Below are 21844 nucleotides of genomic sequence, written 5' to 3' on the forward strand. Positions count from 1 at the left end.
CCAGTGTGCTCCGGCCTCACTCCCGAGAAGCCCTCTGCCCCTCCGCACTGCTGCCTCTGGACCAGAGGCAGCAGCGTGGGGTGCCAGGCGGGAGCTGGTCCGCCCAGCAAAAACAATGGCATTCCCTGTATCAAAAGGGCCCAAGAGGTTCCTCCAGGTTTGCCTTCACCTCCGCTCATCACTTCAGAAGTAGCTTTGCTTTGAACAGGGCCCAGAAGGACCAATGACTCATCCTAAAAAAAGATGCAGCCCAGAGGCTTTTAAGCAAGTTCCATCTCTGCTACGAGCCGGTGCCAGGAACTTTGCGGCCGGGGGAACCTCATTTTGGTTCCTTGAACAATTGGACTCTCGACCCTTTCTTTCTGCCTTTTATCGATAAACCTGTAGAGCAGCGGGTCTCAAATTTTGGCTCAATGCACATCTTTCTGAGGCCCACCAGTTGCTCATGGAAAGGGACCGTTAATTACATAATTACGCCCGAGCCGTTTTGCGAGTGCTGCCGAGAGGGAGGATGGTTTGATTTAAACTAATACAGAGATTCACTTTCTCGTGCTCGTTGATCAAACTTCATTTTAAACAAAGTAAAATAGGAATTTATGGCCCACCAAAAAGGAGTCGATGTTTTCTTTATTTATGGCAGGGGTGGGGAACTTTTCTGAGCTCAAAAGGAGGCGGCTGCAGACCACTAGTGGGCTGAGGACGGCACTTTGAGAACCACTGGGTTAGATGGCAGGTTCTGCAGGGTCGGTGCAGCGGGCTCCGTCGGGGAAGAGCTGAGGTCTACATTGCAACTGGCCCTTTGGGATCGGAAGACCCTGTTTGGAGTGGGTAAGAGGGGCGTTGCTGGCAGTGGCCTAGGAGATGCTGGCATGTTTAACTTCTGGCCAGGCAGGGTGCCCTGTCAGTAGCCCTGTCTCTAAGCAATTAGCCCTGATTGGGCCTCTTAGGGATGCTCCTGTGTTACACCGTGCTCCCGGGGGGCTCAGGCGGACCTGCTGTGATGCAAGGATTTTCTGTGTGCATGTTTCCTGGTCGAAGCCCGGCTGCTTCTCCCCTGCGAGGCGACGTTGCAGCCTCTGGTGGAGAGCGGAGCCTGGGAGTGGTTGCTGGCCTGGGAGCAGCCAGCCTCACCCTCGGTAGGCGGGAGAGCAGGTGCTGGAGCTGCAGCTGGAGCAAGAGGAGCCGGCCGTGTGGCTGACAGGAGGAGGGTAAAGGTGAGTGAATGCCGGGGGTGCGGCACGCGGAGCCCACGTCCACGCAGGGAGGGAAGGTGGCCAACACTCCCTCCCCAGACCCAGCAGCCGCCGGGGACGACAAAGCTCCCTGACCCGGCTCTGGTACCCGGGAGGGGAGGGTGGCTCCCCTGGAGGGGGAGGAGAGGGACCGCAGCGATCCCTAGACAGACCCCTCGCCTGCAGGGCTGCAGCCGGGTGCCGTGGTTGGGTGGGGCTCGAGGAAACCGGTTGATGGGCTCTGGGCGGGGGGTAGCTTTGATGGTAAGAACTCAGTGCCAAGTCCCTGCCGAGGCTGAGTCACTCCCTGCGGGCTCTGCCGGGCTGGAGGCAGTCCCCGATGGATCCCCCCCGCGGATGCCCCGCCGGCCTGTTGCCACGGCACCCATCGGGTCGGGATTGTTGCTGCCATGGGCTGGTTGTGTTGCCGTGGGGGGCAGCACCCGTGGGCACACTGCCAGCCAGAGAGGTTTAACTCTTGAAACCTTTGAACCACGGCCAGGTGGCAGGTGCAAAAGAGACAAAGGGGGATGGGTGGGGCGGGGAGGGGGGCTGGGTGCTCAGAGCACAGGCAGGGTGTGAGACGCAACTGGGGCTGCGGGGGACTCAGCAGGAGGCCCCAGGTCCCCTGGCGCGAGGTGGACAAAGCGCAGGGTCCTAGCCTGCGGGGAGTGTGGCGTGGTGGCTCCAACCGGGGCAGGCACCGCGTGCTGGTGGGGCTTTTCCCGTGACCTGGCACGTCTGTGAAACCCGCTTTGGATGGTGGGTGCGCCCTGGGAACCGGGCAGGTGAAGCCTGAAACTGACAGGCGCTTGTCAGTTTCACTGGCCCAGCACCTCAGTGTTTCCAGGGACTGGCTAAGCAGCCTGGGCAGGCCGGGGGCAGAGTGGGGGAACAGTCTGGAAGTTGTGGGGCAGTCCACAGGGGAGCTGCCGAATCCAGGCTGCACAGCAATTAACCCAGAAGCCATCGCTTGGTCTGAGGGAGTCTCTTGGAGCTCTTTCCCTGTGGCGAGGAGCCCGAAACCCGGGTGGGTGGGGCTTCCAGGCGATCGTGGACCCGGGAAGCTCTTGCAGGTCTTCCAGAAACCAGGCAGGTTTCCTTCAGCCGAAACGTTTCGCTTTGGACAGCTCAGCCACTATTCCTGCCCAAAATGCAGCTGCTCCAACCCTATCTGTGCTGTGTCCCCCAAAATCCCCGCGGGCCCCCAGCAGCCCGCTTCTTCAGGAACCGGGCTGCTACCAAGCCACAGGGACAAAGCGATGGCCCAGCTGGTCCAGGACTGAGGACCATGGAGGGGCCTTTCTGGCGGTGCCTGGCACCAGATGGTGAGCTAAAGCTACCCCCATCCCCAGCGCTGTCTCATTCTGGTGTCTGATCGAGACTGAAGTGGGAGGTTTCATGCCCCTTCCAGAATTTGTCAGTATTAGCCAACGTCACTCTTTGTTATCCCTGGCAAGGACTCATCCCACTCGGATGGCTCCCACAGAGTCAAGTGGCAGGGAGTTCCACAGTCCCATGTATGGTCTGCAATAAGTGTTTCCGTGGGTGTGCCGAGAGCTCCACAAGAGACCAGGAGCCAGCTCCGCGTTGGGCCCTGGCTTGCCGCCTGCCCACGCAGTGAGTCTTGCATCGTGGGTTCTCTGCTTATTCTCGGTCCCCTCGTACAGCTCGGACGTACCGCCGCGCCATGAACTTCCTCCCCAGGAAACAAGAGCTGTGGCTGTGTCTCGGCATGGCTGTGGGGATTGCTGTCGGATATACCTTCATCTGCATCGTCAGGACAAGACACAGCATGTCCGCACCGGTGGTAAGATCCACCTATTATCCTTCCCACTCAGGTGAGGGCTGGCAAGAGATGGACACAGCCCAGCTAATGCCCCCGCCCTCCCCTCCATTTCACCCCTGGCCTGGGGCAGGGAAATCCCCCTCCCAGGGCTGTCAGTGTGAATCTCACTGCTGCAGAGGCAGTGCTGCCTAGTGGGTAGAGCGATGGCCTGGGAATCAGGAGGTGTGAGTCTGTCTCTGGCTCTGCCACTCACCTGATGGGTCATCTGGGGCAAGTGCCAGGCCCTCGCTGAGCCTCAGTTTTTCCCTCTGCAAAATGGGGCTAAGGAGGGCCCCCTTCCATGACAAGAGCCTTTGAGATTACCGGCTCCATCAGAGGTCAGGCAGCATTACAAACCCCACAAGTTCCTGGCGTGCATTTAGGAGACGCAGTTTCATTTCACAAGGAGGAGGTTCCGGAGGGGGAAGGCTCTACGTTTGATAGTGACAAATAGGGAGTCGCTGGTGGAGAAGTGAAAAGTGGAAGGTGGTGTGGGTGAAAGGGCAGAGTTCCTGCTTCTGGGGAAGGGTACAAAGGAGAGCAGCAAAATAACAAGCCATGGGTTTTAAGCAGGCAGACTTCAGCCTCAGAGGGCTGGTGAGCAAGGTCCCAGGGGAAGCAAGACTGAAAGGAAAAACAATTAAAGACTGCTGGCAGGTTTTCAAAGGGACGTTATCAAGGGAACAGGAACTCCCCATGCCGCTGGGTAGAAAAGATAGGCTGCTGGGCAAGGGACCTGCAAGGCTTAACCCAAGATCTTGAAGGATCTAAACATCAAAAAGGAGTCCTACAAAAAGTGGAAACTAAATCAAGTGACAACAGGTGAATATAAACCAAACACACCCATTAGGCAGGGGCAAAATTAGAAAGGCAAAGGCACAAAACGAGGTCAGGCTAGCGAGAGGCTACGTCTACACTTCCCCTTTTTCTCGGCAAAAAATATGCTAATCAGGGGCTCATTTGCATGAGTCGCAATCTCATTTGCATATTTTCGGCCGAGCCAGAACATTTGGCACTAGGGGTTTTTGCACAAAACCAAACATGGACATTTGCTTTCTGTGCAAAACCCCTTTTTCCCACCTGCTCCGTATACCTCCATAAGGATCGTGCGGAAAAAGGGGGTTTGGGGCAAAAATAAAATGGCCACACTGCTTGTTTTTGTGCAAAAACCCAAGTGCAAAAACGGTTCATCAGAAAAGATGCGAATGAGATCGCAACTCATGCAAATGAGTCCCTCATTAGCATATTTTTTGCCGAGAAAACACGTCATGTAGACGTAGCCAAAGGGTAACAAGAAAACGTTCCAGAAATATATTCAGTGTCAGGAAGAAATCCCAGGGCAAAACTGGGATGTTACTCAACCAAGAGGGAGAAACAAAAGCAGAAACTATGGAAATGGCAGAGGTGCTTCATGACTTCCTTGTTTTGGTTTGCACCAAGAAGGCTGGTGACGATTAGATGCCTCACCCAGGGAATGCAGGTGAAAATGGGGTAGGTACAGAAGCTAAAACAGGGGAAAGAACACATTAAAAAGGGCTTGTCTATATCGGCACATTTTGTCTCCAGCACTTGCCTTTTGGCAACAAAACAGGAAAAGCGTTTGCACTGCCGTGCGGCTCTTATTGGGAAAAACCACCCAGTTTTGGTAACAAAACACTGCCACTCCCTGAGAGAGACTTTTGTCTTTTCCCCTCCCTTCATTATCCACAAAAAGCCAGGGTTGGACGCTGCTGCTTGCTTTGTGGAAAGACCTGGCTTCCTGCCAGGATCCCACAATCCCTGCCCTGCTGGCTGTGCTCGGTGTTGTGTGATCTCTGCCGCCCTGCAGGCCTGCGCCCCCTCCCTTCTCACAGCTCCGGGAAGTATCTGACAGCTGAGTGAGCTGCTTCTTTCAGGGAGCAAACAAAGAACAAATAATTGGAGAGCTCCTGTTCCACCTGGCCAGGAGCAGAGCTGCAGGCAGGCTGCTGCTGAGGGGGAGGGCTAGAGAGACAGCCGTCATGTTCTTCAGCATGGAGAACTCCCAGAGCTACGAGGGTGTGACGTTGCGGTCGGGGTTTCCCTGATACTGCAGCCCCGTAGTGGCACGAACAGACTCGACCAGCCAGTAGAACAGAGGGAGTTTATTGCTTCTCCAGGATACAGCACAGCACAGATGTAATCTGGTTACAGGAGCCAGGGCTAGGATGCCTCAGGCCCCTTGAGATGGGGGTGACTGGGCCCCTACAATCCCAGCTCCCTGCTTAGACTGTTCTCCCCATGCTTCCCAGACAGCCACTCCCTTATTGCCCCCCGGTCTCCGCCTTCCTCCCTTTGTCTCTCTCCCTGGGAGGCTAACCCTAGGCATCTGGGTTAATCCACATTTGGAGGAGTCATTGAGAATCTCACATCAAAGCGCACGGGGACCCCCTATTACAGAGCAGGCAGCCCCCCCACTATGCCACAGAGGGAATCCCAAAAAGCGCAGGGATCAGCTCTGCCTTCCCGCAACACTGCCCTGTGGGTTGCTCACCCACACTGCTTTGCTCTCTGTCCACAGGGGAGCTAGCCATTTGGCCAAGACATGACAATGGGGGGAGGGGAGGAGAAAAACTGGTTTGACCGGTTTTCACTTTTGGCGACTTTTGCACGTCGATAGCACTTTTGTCGCCAAACCTGCCCAGTGTAGACAAGCCTTCGAAAAGTTTAAAAAACAACAAATAGCCATGCAGTACTTACAGACTATCAAAACGTGTAGATGGAATCATGAGCTTTCGTGGGCACAACCCACTTCATCTAGGGTTGCCAGATAGTTTCACAAAAAATACCGGACGTGGTGGGGAAAAAACTGGTTGAACAAAAAAAACCAAAACAAAACGAGTCACGGCCCCTTTAAATCCCTGCACACTCCCCCTCCCCCACCAGATGCGGCAGGGGAAGAATGTCCCAAGCAGCCTTCCATCCAAGAAAAACAGAAAATACCAGACATTTTACGGAATTTTCTGGTTTTTTTTACTGGACAGGAGCCGCAAATACTGGACTATCTGGGCCAATACTGGACACCTGGCAACCCTAACTTCTTCAGACGACAGTCATCTGTCAATCCCTGTCATCTGAAGAAGTGGGCTGTTCCCATGAACACTCATGATCCCATCTATGTAGAATCATAGAACCATAGAACCATAGAGCTGGAAGAGACCTCAGGAGTCATCAAGTCCAGCCCCCTGCTCTAGGCAGGACCAATCCCAACTAAATCAACCCGGCCAGGGCTTTATCAAGCCGAGACTTAAACACCTCTAGGGATGGAGACTCCACTACTTCCCTAGGGAACCCATTCCAGTGCTTCACCACTCTCCTAGGGAAATAGTTTTTCCTAATATCCAACCTGGACCTCTCCCACCACAACTTGAGCCCATTGCTCCTTGTTCTGCCACCTGTCACTACTGAGAACAGCCTCTCTCCAGCCTCTTTGGAACCTCCCTTCAGGAAGTTGCAGGCTGCTCTCAAATCCCCCCTCACTCTTCTCTTCTGCAGACTAAACAAACCCAAATCCCTCAGCCTCTCCTCATAGGTCATATGCTCCAGCCCCCTAATCATTTTGGTTGCCCTCCGCTGGACCCTCTCCAATGTGTCCACATCCTTTTTGTAGTGGGGGGTCCAGAACTGGACACAATACTGCAGATGTGGCCTCAGCAAAGCCGAATAAAGGGGAATAATGACATCTCTGGATCTGCTGGCAATGCTCCTCTTAATGCAACCTAATATGCCATTAGCCTTCTTGGCTACAAGGGCGCACTGTTGACTCATATCCAGCTTCTTATCAACTGTAACCTGAGTGTTTTGTTAGTCTTTAAGGTGCTGCTAGACAACTTGTTGTTTTTTAAGTTTTGCCTGTTACAGACTAACTCAGCTCCCTCTCTGTGGCTTAGAAAAGTCAGATGTCTCCAAGTCACCAGGGCCTGGTGAAATGCCTCCAAGGAGCTGACCGAGGAGGTACCTGAGCCTTTAGCTATCATCTCTGAAAAGTCATGGAAGTCGGGAGAGATTCCAGAAGACTGGAACAGGGCAAATGTAGCACCCATCTATAAAAATGGGAATAAGGAAACTACAGACCCGTCAGGTTAAGTTCTGTGCCAGGAAAAATAATGGAACTGGTAATTAAGGAATCCATTTTCAAACAACAGGAAGATAATGAGGCGATAAATTAAAATCAGCAGTGAAACCAGATCTTGTCAAACCAACCAGACAGCTTCCCTGAGCAGGGTAGCAGGCCCTATGGGAGGAGAGCAGCAGTAGATGAGATATAGCTAGACTTTAGTAAAACTTCTGATACATGATCTTCTCACGAACAAAGTAGGGAAATGCAATCGATATGGGGCGACTGTAAGGTGGATGTGTAACTGGCTGGAGAACCACTCCGAGAGGAGTTATCAATGGTTCACAGTCACGCTGGAAGGGCAGAACAAGCAGGACTCTGCAGGGATCAGTTTTGGGACCGGTTCTGTTCAATCTCTTCATTGACGATTTAGATCCGGATACCTTTGCCCCGCCTCTTTCATGCCCCTTCTCACTCCATCCTTCCTCCCTTTCATAGAATCATAGAGTCATAGAACCATAGAGCTGGAAGAGACCTCAGAAGGTCATCATGTCCAGCCCCCTGCCCTAGGCAGGACCAATCCCAACTAAATCAACCCAGCCAGGGCTTTGTCAAGCTGAGACTTAAACACCTCCAGGGATGGAGACTTCACCACTTCCCTAGGGAACCCATTCCAGTGCTTCACCTTTCATCAGGCAGCGGTAGGGGGTTGGGGTGCAGGCTAAGGAATTTGGAGTGTGAGAAGGGCCCTGAGCTGAGTCTAGGGCAGCGGTTGGGGGTGTAGGAAGGGGTTCAGAGTAAGGTTCTATAAGGGAGTTTGGGTTGGGGGGGATCAGGGCTTGGGCAGGGACTTGGGGTGCAGGAGAGGGTACATGACTGGGACAGAGATTCAGGATGCAGGCTCCAACTGGACACTGCTTACTGCAGGTGGTGCAGTGGGGCTCAGGCACCTGGCCCTGCACCACTCTCAAAAGCACCCAGCAAACTCCTTCCATCCCAAGTCCCATTGTGCCCCCCCCCCCCATTCTGTGGAGCTAGAATACAGAGTGGGAGAGGGGAACAGTTCCAAGGTAAAGGGCAGGAATTGCACAGCCGTGGGGGCAGGAGTAGCTGAAGTGCCTGCACTTGATAGCTTCCTGGCCAAACTGGTCAAGATCAACTGTCAGAGGCTCCAAGATCTACCAGTCGATCCCGATGGACTGCTTGGTGACCACTGATGCAGATAATGGCATAGAGAGCAAGTTTGCAGATGGTACCAGGCTGGGAGGGGTTTGGAGGACAGTCGGAATTCAGCATGATCTGGACAACCTGGAGAAATGGTCTATGGTAAATAGGAAATTCAGTAAGGACAAATGCAAAGCGCTCCGCTTAGAGGGGAACAATCAGTTTCACGTGGACAAAACGGGAAGCGACTGTCTAGGAAGGAGCCCTGCAGGAAGGAAGCTAGGGGGGTCACAGTGGATCACAAGCTAAATATGAGTCAACAATGTGACACTTGCAAAAAAAACCAACATGATTCTGGGCGGCATGAACAGGAGTGTTGTGAGCGACCCAAGAAGTCGTTCTTCCGCTCTACGCCACGCTGATTAGTCCTCAACTGGAGTATTGTGTCCAGTTCTGGGCACCACATTTCAGGAAAGATGTGGAGAAATTGGAGCAGGGCCAGAGAAGAGCAACACAAATGATGAAAGGTCTAGAGAACATGAGCTAGGAGGGAAGGCTGAAGGAATTGGGTTTGTTTCGTTTGGAAAGGAGAAGACTGAGAGGGGACATGATAGTGGTTTTCAGGTATCTAAAAGGGTGCGTCACAGGGAAAAGGGAGGGAAATTGTTCTCCTTGGCCTCTGGTTTAGGATGGGTATGAGGGAAAATGTCCTGCCTGTCAGGATGGTTAAACACTGGAATAAATTGCCTAGCGAGGTTGTGGAATCTTCATCCCTGAAGATATTGAAGAGAAGGTTGGACAGACACCTGTCAGGGATGATAGATGGTGCTTTGTCCTGGCGTGAGGGCAGGGGACTGGACTTGATGACCTCTCGAGGTCCTTTCTAGCGCTAGGATTCTGTGATTTGTGTCTAGTTCTGGGTGCCACATTTCAGGAAAGACATGGTGAAATTGCAGAACGTCAACACAAGAGCAACAAAAACGACTAAAGGTCTAGAAGACATGACCTGTGAGGGAAGACTGAAAGAATTTGGTGTCTTGAGTCTGGAAAAGAGAAGACTGCTAGGGGACAGGATAACAGCTTTCAAGTACCTAAAAGTTTGTTACAAGGCGGAGGGAGAACAAATATTCTTCTTAACCTCTGAGGACAGGACAAGAAGCAAGGGGCTTAAATTGCAGCCAGGGAGGTTTAGGTTGGACATTAGGAAAAACTTCCTGTCAGGGGGGTTAAACGGTGGAATAAATTGCAGAGGGAGGTTTGGGCCACAAGAAATCTGATGAAGCTCAACAAGGACAAGTGCAGAGTCCTGCCCTTGGGATGGAAGAATCCCAAGCATTGGTACAGGCTGGGGACCAACCAGTTAAGTAGTAGTTCTGCAGAAAAGGACCTGGGGGTTACAGTGGATGAGAAGCTGGAGATGAGTCAACAGGGCGCCCTTGTAGCCAAGAAGGCTAAGGGCATATTAGGTTGCATTAAGAGGAGCATTGCCAGCAGATCTAGAGATGTCATTATTCCCCTTTATTAGGCTCTGGTGAGGCCACATCTGGAGTATTGTGTCCAGTTCTGGGCCCCCCACTACAAAAAGGATGTGGACACATTGGAGAAGGTCCAGCGGAGGGCGACCAGAATGATTCGGGGGCTGGAGCAAATGACCATGAGGAGAGGCTGAGGGAGTTGGGTCTGTTCAGTCTGCAGAAGCGAAGAGCGAGGGGGGATTTGATAGCAGCCTTCAACTTCCTGAAGGGAGGTTCCAAAGAGGATGGAGAGAGGCTGTTCTCAGTGGTGACAGATGGCAGAACAAGGACTGATGGTCTCAAGTTGTGGTGGGAGAGGTCCAGGTTGGATATTAGGAAAAACTATTTCCCTAGGAGGGTGGGGAAGCGCTGGGCTGGGTTCCCTAGGGAAGTGGTGGAGTCTCCATCCCTAGAGGTGTTTAAGTCTCGGCTTGATAAAACTCTGGCCGGGTTGATTTAGTTGGGATTGGTCCTGCCTAGAGCAGGGGGCTGGACTTGCTGACCTTCTGAGGGCTCTTCCAGTTCTATGGTTCTTGATTCTATGATTCTAGGTTGTGAAGTCTCCATCACTGGAGGTGGTTAAGAGCAGTTAGGGTATGTCTACACTAGCCCACTAGTTCGAACTAGGGAGGCTAAAGTAGGCAATCGAAGTTGCAAATCAAGCCCGGGATTTAAATATCCCATTTAAATATCCCGGTCCCCATTTTTGAAATTTCCAAGTCTGGACTAACTTCCCGCATCTACACGCCGCAGGGACCCGGTAGTTGGGATTAAAGCCCTAGTTCGAACTACCTGTTATTCCTCCTGGAATGAGGTTTAACAGGTAGTTCGATTTAGGGGCTTTAATTTGGGTCCCTGCTGCGTGTAGACTCGGGCAGTTAGTCCAGACTTGGAAATTTCAAAAATGGCGACCGGACGGGAAGATGCAAATCAAACGTGGGATATTTACATAAGAACATAAGAACGGCCAGACTGGGTCAGACCAAAGGTCCATCTAGCCCAGTATCCTGTCTGCCGACAGTGGCCAGCACCAGGCACCCCAGAGAGGGTGGACCGAAGACAATGATCAAGCGATTTATTTCCTGCCATCCCTCTCCAGCCTCTGACAAACAGAGGCCAGGGACACCAATTCTATCCCCTGGCTAAATAGCCTTTTATGGTCCTAACCTCCATGAAATTATCTAGCTTCTCTTTAAACTCTGTCATAGTTCTAGCCTTCACTGCCTCCTCTGGCAAGGATTTAAATTCCGGGCTAGATTTGCAACTTCGAATGCCTACTTTAGCCTCCCTAGTTCGAACTAGGGGGCTAGTGTAGACAGACCCTTAGATAGAAAGGCAAAGGCACAAAATGAGATCAAATTAGCTACAGGCATAAAGGGAAACAAGAAGACCTTTTATAAATACATTAAAAGCAAGAGGAAGACCAAGGACAGGGTAGGCCCACTGCTTAGTGAGGAGGGAGAAGCAGTAACAGGAAACTTGGAAATGGCGGAGATGCTCAATGATTTCTTTGTTTCGGTCTTCACCGAGAAGTCTGGAGGTGTGCCTAACGTAGTGAATACAAGCAGAGAGAGGGTAAGTTTAGAAGATAGGATACACACAGAACAAGTTAAAAATCACTTAGGAAAGTTAGATGTCAGCAAGTCACCAGGTCCTGATGAAATGCATCCCAGGATACTCAAGGAGCTGATAGAGGAGGTATCTGAGCCTTTAGCTATGAATCTTTGAAAAATCATGGCAGACAGGGGAGATTCCAGAAGACTGGAAAAGGGCAAATATTGTGCCCATCTATAAAAAGGGGAATAAGAACAACCCAGGAAACTATAGACCGGTCAGTTTAACGTCTGTCCCAGGGAAGATAATGGAGCAGGTAATTAAGGAAATCATATGCAAACACTTGGAAGGTAATAAAGTGATAGGGAATAGCCAGCATGGGTTTGTGAAGAACAAGTCATGCCAAAACTAATCTGATAGCTTTCTTTGATAAGATAACGAGCCTTGTGGATAAGGGAGAAGCGATGGATGTCATATACCTAGACTTTTGTAAGGCATTTGATACGGTCTCGCATGATATTCTTATTGATAAACTAGGCAAATATAACTTAGATAGGGCCACGATAAGGTGGGTGCATAATTGGCTGGATAACCGTAGTCAGAGAGTTGTTGTTAACGGTTCTAAATCCTGCTGGAAAGGGATAACAAGTGGAGTTCCTCAAGGGTCTGTTTTGGGACCCGTACTGTTCAATATCTTCATCAATGACGTAGATATTGGGATAGAGAGTACGCTTATTAAGTTTGCAGATGATACCAAACTGGGTGGGGTTGTGACTTCTTTGGAGGATAGGGACATAATTCAGAATGACCTTAGCAAATTAGTGAAATGGTCGGAGGTAAACAGGATGAGGTTTAATAAAGAGAAATGCAAAGTGCTCCACTTAGGAAGGAACAATCAGTTCCATACATACAAGATGGGAAGCGACTGTCTAGGAAGGAGCATGGCGGAAAGGGATCTAGGGGTCATAGTGGACCACAAGTTGAATATGAGTCAACAGTGTGACGCTGCTGCAAAAAAAGCAAATATGATTCTAGGTTGTATCAACAGGTGTGTTGTAAGCAAAACTCGTGAAGTCATTCTGCCGCTCTACCCTCCACTAGTTAGGCCTCAGCTGGAGTACTGTGTCCAGTTCTGGGCGCCACATTTCAAGAAAGATGTGGAGAAATTGGAAAGGGTACAGAGAAGAGCGACAAGAATGATTAAAGGTCTAGAGAACATGACCTATGAAGCCAGGCTTCATGAACTGGGCTTGTTTAGTTTGGAAAAAAGAAGATTAAGGGGGGACATGATAGCGGCTTTCAAATACCTAAAAGGGTGTCACAAGGAGGAAGGAGAAAATTTGTTCCTCTTGGTTTCTGAGGACAGGACAAGGAGTAATGGGCTTAAAGTGCAGCAGGGGAGGTTTAGATTGGACATTAGGAAAAAATTCCTAACGGTCAGGGTGGTCAAATATTGGAATAAATTGCCAAGGGAGGTGGTGGAATCTCCCTCTCTGGAGATATTTAAGAACAGGTTAGATAGACATCTGTCAGGGATGGTGTAGACGGAGCTTGATCCTGCCTTGAGGGCGGGGGGCCGGACTCGATGACCTCTCGAGGTCCCTTCCAGTCCTATTATTCTATGATTCTATGATTCTATAGGCATCTGCCAGGGATGTTCTAGAGTGCTTGGTCCTGCCATGAGAGGACTGGAGTTGATGACCTCTCAGAGAGGCACTTTGGCATCTCTGTTCTGGGTCCTGCCAGTGTCCCAGGGCTGCCGAGGTGTGGTGCCAAGTTAGATCTCTGGGATGGGCCCCGGGGAGTAAGCCAGGCTCTGTCACCACGGCGGTGCCCCTCCCATCTCTCACGCGTCCGGTCTGGCCGCAGGGTGGTGGCGGGGGTGACGGGCTGAGCAATTGCTGGGAACTAAGACGATGCCCTCCCGCCCCCAGAGGAGGACAACACGACTGCGGACGAGCTGTTCCACAAGGTGCGGATCCTCTGCTGGGTCATGACCGGCCCCAGCAACCTGGAGACTAAGGCCCGGCACGTCCAGGCCACGTGGGCGCGGCACTGCAACGTGGTGCTCTTCATGAGCTCGGTGCGGGACGACGGCTTCCCCGCCGTGGGGCTGGACGTCAAGGAGGGCCGGGACCAGCTGTACTGGAAAACCATCCGGGCCTTCCAGTACGTCCACCAGCACCACCTGGCGCAGGCCGACTGGTTCCTCAAGGCCGACGACGACACCTTCGTGGTGCTGGACAACCTGCGCTGGCTGCTGGCCAACCACACGCCCCAGGAGCCCGTCTACTTCGGGAAGCGCTTCAAGCCCTTCGCCAAGCAGGGCTACATGAGCGGCGGGGCCGGCTACGTCCTGAGCCAGGAGGCCCTGCGGCGCTTCGTGGAGGGCTTCCGCACCCAGGCCTGCAGCCACACGAGCTCGGTGGAGGACCTGGCGCTGGGCCAGTGCATGGAGAAGTTGGGGGTGCGGGCCGGGGACTCCCGGGACCCCGCGGGGCGGGAGACCTTCCACCCCTTCCCTCCGGAGAAGCATTTGACAGAGAATCTTCAGCACGATCGCTTTTATCCCAGCTACTCCTTCTACCCCGTGCGGGTGGTGAGTGTCCGGGAGGGTCGCAGCTCCGGCAGGGGTGGGCAGCTGGGCGAAGGGAAACTGGGACTCATAGCACATCAGAGAAGACCAGGATGCCTGGCCCTGTTCTTGGCTCCGCCCAGCAACCTAGTCCCGCCTCCAGAACAAGCCCCGCCCCCCACTCACTGCAGCGGGTCGTGTGCTGGTTTGTCCCGCCCCCACGGGAGCCCTTGGCCAACGGGCCGGGGTCTGCTGGCTCGTGCGCTTAGATCCGGAGGTCCTGGGTTTGATCCCCTCTGACCCCGCCCCAGCCAGCCGGCTCGTGGTGTGTTTCAAGGCCGGCAGGGTCGCCCGTGTGCCGAACCTCTGTATAGCCCCGGCTGGGGACTGCCCCCCCCCATTCGTGCATCTGCCCCTTTGCTCCCAGCTGAGCTGCCTGGCTCGCTCCCACGGGCTGGTGGGGGCCCGGTTCTGGCCTTCCATGGCTGCGATCCACAGGGCAGATTTCTTTCCCAGAGCAGAGGGCTGAACCCCGAGTCCTGTTCTCTCCCAGGCAGGGCTGGCCCTCAACATTTTGGCACCTGAGGCAGGGAGCTCAAATGACGCCCCATCCCCCCTCGCTGCACCAGCAGCAGACACAATTTTCTACACTCTGGGTCCTAGTGGTGCCACCCCACAGTCTGATACCTGAGGTCCAACCTGCTCTGAGGGTGATCAGCCGGGCGGATCCACCCTCTCTCCATCAAGGCGGTGGCTGGGTCGTAATCCATGTACATGAGCCATTTCGAAACTGCTGATCAAGGGCTCCTAAGACTCTGGCCAGGTGTTTGGATGAAGAGCTTCACAGCGATTGCTGCCATCCACACGAGTCCTGGAGCCGTAGCATTTTTGGGCCCTGTGATGCAGTGTTGGTACCTTGCCGGTTGCTAAGCTTAGGCTGTGCGTGACCCCCACTGGCTGCTGGGGCAGGCAGGTAACCTGTCCGACCAGTTACCTCCCAGGGAGAGGAACAAAGGGAGGAAGGCGGAGGGCAGCCCCTGGCTGGGGGGCAGGGCTGGAAGTTGGGCAGTTTCTGTCTGGAATCATGGAGGAAGCAGCCTGAGCAAGGGGGCTGGGAGTTAGGGGCCCAGGCTCCCCCATCTCAAGGGGGGCTGAGGCATCCTAGGCCTGGCCCTGTAACCGGATGACGTCTGTGCTGTGCTGCATCCCTGGAGAAGCAGGAAACTCCCTCTGTTCTACCGGCTGGCGGAGTCTGTGCGTGCCACTACGAACAGAGTCGGGGGAACCCCGACGCCCCGACACAACCCCCCTTCCTCCACCCCCTTTGCTGCTTCTGTCTGATAGAGGCAGCAAGGGGCGGGGGAAACGGCTAGTCGACTAGTCCGTCGCATCCTTAGCTCTGCCCTGCGAGGGCCAGGCTGCGGCTGCGGAGGGAGGGGGGCAGAGCGAGTCATGAGCAGCTGAGGAGGCTGTGGGAGGACTGAAGGGAAATCCCAGGATGGGCAGAGAGCAGCTTTGCCTTCCCACAACAGGGCACCGTGGGATGCCTACCACAGTGCATTGCTCACGCTCGGCGTTGGGGTCCCCGGGGGACATGATCCATCGGCGGAAGCAGCCAGAGTGACTCTCCCCCCCCACCGGGGTCGCCTGTGGGGCGTAGTGTGGCCGTGGCCGTAAGCACCGTGCCTGCCCTGCTGGGCTCTCCGGAGCCGCTGCAAGTGTTCCGAAGAGAAGAGCGGCCACACCGGGTCAGAGCAAGGCTCCGGCTAGCCCGGCGGCCTGTCTTCCGGCTGCGGGCAGGGCCAGGTGTCAGGCAGAGCAGATAAACACTGAGGCTGCATCTACACTGGCCAGTTTTTCCGGAAAATCAGCCGCTTTTCCGGAAAAACTTGCCAGCTGTCTACACTGGCCGCTTGAATTTCCGCAAAAGCACTGACGTCCTACTGTAAGAAATCAGTGCTTCCTGCGGAAATACTGTGCTGCGCCCGTTCAGGCAAAAGTCCCTTTTGCGCAAAGTGTAGACAGCTCAGATTTGTTTTCCGCAAAAAAGCCCCGATCGTGAAAATGACGATCGGAGCTTTTTTGAGGAAAAGCGCGTCTAGATTGGCCACGGACGCTTTTCCACAAAAAGTGCTTTTGCGGAAAAGCTTCCTGCCAATCTAGACATGCTTTTCCGAAAATGCTTTTAATGGAAAACTTTTCCGGAATATCATGCCAAGCTAGATGCAGCCTGAGGCTTACATCTACATTGGTAAGATGTTGCGCAAATACTTTAACGCAAGAGTTTTTGTGTTAAAGTATTTGTGCAAGAGAGCGGCTACACTGGCATGTGCTTTTGTGCAAGAGACGTGCTTTTGTGCAAAAGCATCCGTGCCAGTGTAGACGCTTTCTTGCGCAAGAAATTCATGTTGCCTGTCTACACTGGCCTCTTGCACAAGAGGGCTTATTCCTGAGTGGGAGCATCATAGTTCTTGTGCGAGGAGCCCTGATTTCACACTTTAGAACGTCAGCGTTCTTGTGCAAGAACTCGTGGCCAGTGTAGACAGGTGGCAAGTTTTTGTGCAAAAGCAGCCACTTTTGCGCAAAATCTTGCCAATGTAGCCGTAGCCTGAGTGGCCCAGCCCCTGCTCTGTGCTGGTTGCCACTGGGTTTCTATGTGGCATGGGGTGGGGGATGGGGTTTGACCTCTAATGCCCTTGGCCCTAAAGAGACCCCTCCCCCGTGTGCTGTGCCGCTTGGCCAGCCTCGCCCACCACGGCACCCGGATCCATGGGCCGACGGCTGCATGCCGGGCAGGGAGGCGAGGGGAAGGGAATTGTGACTGGCAGTAGTGCGGGGTGGGATGGGGGTCACTTGGGCCGGTGCAGAGCAATGTTCCCTCTAACCTTTTCCACCCAGGAGATTTTTTCCCAGCTGTGGCGTAGCGGGGGGGCCTTGCTGGTGGCTGGGCTGGGGCTGTGGGTGACCCCCACTGGCGGCTGTCTGTAGCACGGCCCAGCAGGACAGGGGATGAGTCACTAGGGAAGGGGCTCCCAACCTGTCCGACCGGTCGCCTCCCAGGGAGAGAGACAAAGAGAGGAAGACGGGGGTCCAGCCCCTGGCTGGGGCAGGGCCGGACGGAGGCACGGGCGAGCCAGGCAGCTGCCCAGGGCGCCAACCAATGGGGGGCGCCTGATGGCAGCTGTAAGGGGTGCGCGGCGTCTCTTACAACTGCCATCAGGCACCGTGCTCCTGGCTCCCGCAGCGCCGGCCCAGCAGCGCCCGTCCCCCCACGGCCGCGGAGCCCTGCACAGCCCAGCAGTACTGGCCAGGCTGGGCTGGGCAGCGCATGCACCATGCGCCCCAGGAGCCAAAAGGGCTCGGGCCGGGGGAGGGCTGGAAGAGGGTCAGTTTCTGTCTGGGAAGCAGGGGAGAAGGGACGAGGGAGGGGGCTGGGATTGTAGGGCCCAACCAGCCCCCATCTCAAGGGGGGGCCCTGAGGCCTCCTATCCCCCATTCCTGTAACCAGATTGCATCTGTGCTGTATCCTGGAGAAGCAAGAAACTCCCTCTATTCTACTGGCTGGTGGTGTCTGTTCATGCCACTACAGGGGTGCAAGAGACAGGGCAACCCCGATGCGCCCTCACACCATCCACGCGCAGAATAAATTTTTCTACATGCACCAAGAAACGTGCACCACTTGTATATACCAACATTGAGCTCTGGGTGCTCTGCTAATCAGCTGGGTGGCATGGGAATCTCCTCCCAGCTTAGAGGGCCCGTTAGTGCACAATTGGGTTCATAGCCACCCTGGTGAGGCTCGGGTGGGATGGACACCCCCCCGCCCCGCCCAGCCAGGCTAACTGTGACTTGCTCTCTTCCCCGCAGGGTTCCCAGAGCTGTTCAGATTTATCCATCTCCTTCCACTACGTCAGCCCGGTGGACATGTACCTGCTGGAATACCTGAGCCGCCACCTGCGCCCGTACGGATACCAGCCCCGCTACCAGCCGGCTCTGAACCGCACGCGGCTCAGACAGAGTTACCCGGAGCGGGTTTATAACTGGAGCGAGGTGCTTGGAACCACGGCGCCAGGTGCCTCCTAAAGGCGACGGGGAGGGCAGGGGCATTGGCCGGCTGCGTGTCAGGAGCAGAGGGTGGGAGCAGCGGAGCCGGATTTGCCCCTTGCTGGGAAGACGCCAGGTCAGCCCTAGGGATGCGGCGCGCGAGCTAAGAGCCGAGGCGGAGGGGGTGCCCTCCAGCAGCGCACTCCCGGGAGTTAGGGGGTAACCGTGGGCACCACCCCCGAGGGCACCACCCCCGAGGGCACGCCGCTGGGGGGCACCCCGCTAAGAGGGGGCAGAGCCCTTCTACGGAAAAGGCGTCCGATTATCACTGCAACCCCCCTCCCCGTCAAGCTACCTCTGCCTGCTTCAGGCAGGCTTTCATCGGGGCAGGTGGGCACGGCCACGAGGTACCCACCCCCCCGTGCGAATGGGAAGGCTTCGTTTCCATCACCCCCAGCTTGCCCCTGCCAGCCCGGACCCGGCTCCCCCTCCACTCCCGCCTCTGCCCATGGTGCCTTAATCTCCCTGGCTGCTCGGGACCCGCAGCGGGGAAGGTAGCGACCCCAGGGCCACCCCCCACCCCCAGATCAGCGCTTGGCCACAGAGGCCCGGCCACCCGTCCCCCCCTCCCCAGCCTTTCCTGGGCTGCTTGACAGCTGCGGGGGGGAGGCGGGGGATGTCCCCTTCCCTGCAGCCCCCAGCAAGAGAAACCAGGCACAAGTGACGGCTTGAAATCTGACATTGTTACGTACTTACAGTTACAACCCAAGAGAGGGAACCGCTGTACATGGCCACTGGGGTCCGCGCCGGCTCGACGTGCCCGCCCCCCCCAACACACACGCCCCCCCCGCTCCCCCCCCGCCGCACTGGCCCCTGCAGGGGGCTGGCTTGTTTCGCTACCCGCCTCCCGAGGGGCGCAGCGACGGCGACGCCAAGCAGGCCGCTCAGCTACACCCCCGGTTCATCGGCTGTCCGGGCTGGCGGCAGGAGGGAGGGGGCTGCCCCCTTGCCCCCTAGGCCTGGCTCTGGCAGGTTTCTGCCTCCCGGGACAGGCGCGGAAAGGGCGGGCGGGACCCCCAGGCCGTTGTGCAACACGGTGGCCGATACATTCATTTGAGCTGCCCCCCCTCCCGTTTGGCAGCACGAGGGGGAGATGGGGGCCAGCGGCATGCCCAGCAGGGGGCCAGCTCCTCTCGGCCCGGAGCCCCGACCCCCAGGTTCAACCCCGGCCCTGGAATGAAAGCAAGGAACGGCGGGCGTGGCTTTGACCTCAGAAGGGGGGGGGGGGGTAACGTGCCAGCCAGCCCCCCCCCCGGCAGCTTCAGGGAGGGCTGACGGGGGTGTGTGGGGGTGGGGGAGTCTGTATTACCCTGCTCACGTATCGAAATAAAGCCTGAAACCACGTCACTCACAACAACAGCCACTTTCTGGGGCCTCTGTCGGGGCCCCAAAACACGGAAGGGTCGCGCCCGCCACGCGCACCCTGTAAACGTTGTGCCAAATAGCTGCCAAACCGGCCTCTCTGAAGAGACAGCGGGAGGGAGGGGGAGGGAGGGAGATTTCTGGCTCCTGCCTACCAGGGGGGGGGGGGGGAAATAAATTAAAAGAGGGTCCCAAGAGGTGACGGGGAAAGGCTGGTCGGGGGGGAGGAAGGGGCTTTGTACAACAGGTTACGCATGGGCCGGGTCCCTGCATGTATGACCCACGTGTGTGCAGAGGGCAGTGCCCCGTGCTAGGTGCCCCCCCCCCGGCACTAGGAAGTGAGGGGGCTGCTGCTTTTCAGCGAGGGGGCAGGCGTGGGGCAGCCCAACATCTCTGGGGCATTCCATGGGGGAGCCTGACTCAGTGGGTGCAGGCTGGCAGTGTCGGGGTGGGTGGGAGAGAAGGTGTGCTGCCTCCCAGCCCCCACGCCCCTCCCACTGCTGGGAATAGAACCCGGGAGTCCTGGCTCCCAGGCACCCCCCTTGCTCTAACCAGTAGGTCTCACTCCCCTCCCAGAGCCATGATTCACCCCAGAGAGCCTGGCTCTCAGCCCCTGCTCCCCTCCCAGAGCGGGCGGTGGACCCAGGAGTCCGGCCCCACAGAGCTATGGGCAGTAGCAAGGAGACGGTCGCCCCCTGGTGTCTGTGCAGGGCCAGTGCAGCCAGCTGGGTGGCAGGGCAGGGACAGCTGTCCCTCTCCCCCCCCCTCCCCCCCGTTTCCAAGGGCTCCCTTTATAGGCTGGGGGGTGACTAAAGGAGGGGGCACTTGGGGAGCAGGGACTGGAGGTTCAGGGCCAGTCTCTAGCTCAGAGGCAGCCATAGGCCCCCACTCCCCCCCCCAACATCACTCCTTGCTGTGGGTCCCAGGGGGTGGAGAAATTCGGGTGGGGCAGGGGGTGAAACAGCAGTTGCAGGCTGAGAACCCAAACACCTTGGAGTAACAATGAGCCTATTTCACTGTCAAAGCTCATTACAGACAGGAAGGTGCCCGACCCCTCCCGCAACCTGTGGCCACCCACAGCTACAAAGTCCTGGCTCCCAGGCCTGTGCTCTGACCACTAGGCCCCACGCCCCTCCTTGAACAAGAGCCAGAACTCAGGCATCCTAGCTCCCAGCCCTGTGCTCTGACCACTAGGCCCCACGCCCCTCCTTGAACCAGAGCCAGAGCTCAGGCATCCTAGCTCCCAGCCCTGTGCTCTGACCACTAGGCCCCACGCCCCTCCTTGAACCAGAGCCAGAGCTCAGGCATCCTAGCTCCCAGGCCTGTGCTCTGACCACTAGGCCCCACGCCCCTCCTTGAACTAGAGCCAGAGCTCAGGCATCCTAGCTCCCAGCCCTGTGCTCTGACCACTAGGCCCCACGCCCCTCCTTGAACCAGAGCCAGAACTCAGGCATCCTAGCTCCCAGCCCTGTGCTCTGACCACTAGGCCCCACGCCCCTCCTTGAACAAGAGCCAGAACTCAGGCATCCTAGCTCCCAGCCCTGTGCTCTGACCACTAGGCCCCACGCCCCTCCTTGAACCAGAGCCAGAACTCAGGCATCCTAGCTCCCAGCCCTGTGCTCTGACCACTAGGCCCCATGCCCCTCCTTGAACCAGAGCCAGAACTCAGGCATCCTAGCTCCCAGCTCTGTGCTCTGACCACTAGGCCCCACGCCCCTCCTTGAACCAGAGCCAGAACTCAGGCATCCTAGCTCCCAGCCCTGTGCTCTGACCACTAGGCCCCACGCCCCTTCCAGAGCCAGGAACAGAATCCAGGCGTCTTGGCTCGGCTCATGCCACAAAGCTGCCTCTTTGCCCTGCACGGTGCCACCCCCTGCCCAGCCATGGGGGGAGGGGGCGTTGGGAGTCCTGAAGCAGCAGGGTGGGGCAGCAAGAGCCCAGAGCTGGGCTGAGTAATAAATAGAGCATCAAAAATACAAATCGTCCAACACTGGCCATCCTGGCCCCCGGAGAAGGGCTCCCCTGGGCCCCTGCCTTGCCAGCTGCAACTGGAAAAGCGGGGCGGGGCGCCCCTTGGCATCCGGCAGGTGCAGCCTGCGCAGGTGGGGCCTGGCACAGAAGGTGTCCCATGGTCACCCCGGGCCGCGTGGCACCCAGTCCGGCCGGCCGGAGGCGGGCCCGGCGTGTGCTGCGGGGGGCCGGGGGCTCGGCGGGCTGGCTATACCAGGGCGGTCCGCGTGTCACACCGGCCCATGCTGGCGGTGCTGCTTTTCCGGCGCAGGCCGGGCGTGGCGGCGGCGCTGTGGCCCTCGCTGGAGCAGCCGTGCTGCAGGAGGATCTCGGCGCACTCCTGGCTCCCGGCGCGCCGGGCGTAGAACAGGGCTGTGTGTCCCAGCGCGTCGCGGGCTTTCACGTCCAGGCCGTACTGCAGGCAGA

At 56.3% G+C, this 21844-nt stretch overlaps 2 protein-coding genes across 4 annotated transcripts in view; one reads left to right on the forward strand and one right to left on the reverse strand.

Moving 5' to 3' along the window:
- The first annotated feature begins 563 nt into the window (after positions 1 to 563).
- On the forward strand, positions 564 to 19308 carry LOC142818913 (glycoprotein-N-acetylgalactosamine 3-beta-galactosyltransferase 1-B-like). 2 transcript variants are annotated; one of them, XM_075901731.2, is made up of 5 exons: positions 564 to 1214; positions 2903 to 3073; positions 13302 to 13966; positions 17810 to 18014; positions 18745 to 19308. In XM_075901731.2, the coding sequence occupies exons 2-5, from the start codon at positions 2923 to 2925 to the stop codon at positions 19101 to 19103; spliced, it is 1380 nt and encodes a 459-aa protein (XP_075757846.2). In that variant the 5' UTR covers positions 564 to 1214; positions 2903 to 2922; the 3' UTR covers positions 19104 to 19308. The 2 variants fall into 2 exon arrangements, with proteins under 2 accessions (XP_075757846.2, XP_089630903.1); XM_089774777.1 differs by lacking the exon at positions 18745 to 19308 and having other exon boundaries at positions 570 to 1214; positions 17810 to 18172.
- Positions 19309 to 19380: 72 nt separating this feature from the next.
- The window catches only part of AGAP2 (ArfGAP with GTPase domain, ankyrin repeat and PH domain 2), a 54828-nt gene continuing 52364 nt past the window's right edge, over positions 19381 to 21844 (reverse strand). For both annotated transcript variants that reach the window (XM_075901727.2, XM_075901728.2), the window contains one exon: positions 19381 to 21833. In XM_075901727.2, coding sequence (XP_075757842.2) covers positions 21627 to 21833 — 207 coding nt within the window. In that variant the 3' untranslated portion in view covers positions 19381 to 21626. The remainder of the gene's footprint in view (positions 21834 to 21844) is intronic.

This window comes from Pelodiscus sinensis, chromosome 31, assembly GCF_052426305.1.
Source record: "Pelodiscus sinensis isolate ZL-2025 chromosome 31, ASM5242630v1, whole genome shotgun sequence".
In the NCBI taxonomy this organism is placed as follows: domain Eukaryota; kingdom Metazoa; phylum Chordata; order Testudines; family Trionychidae; genus Pelodiscus; species Pelodiscus sinensis.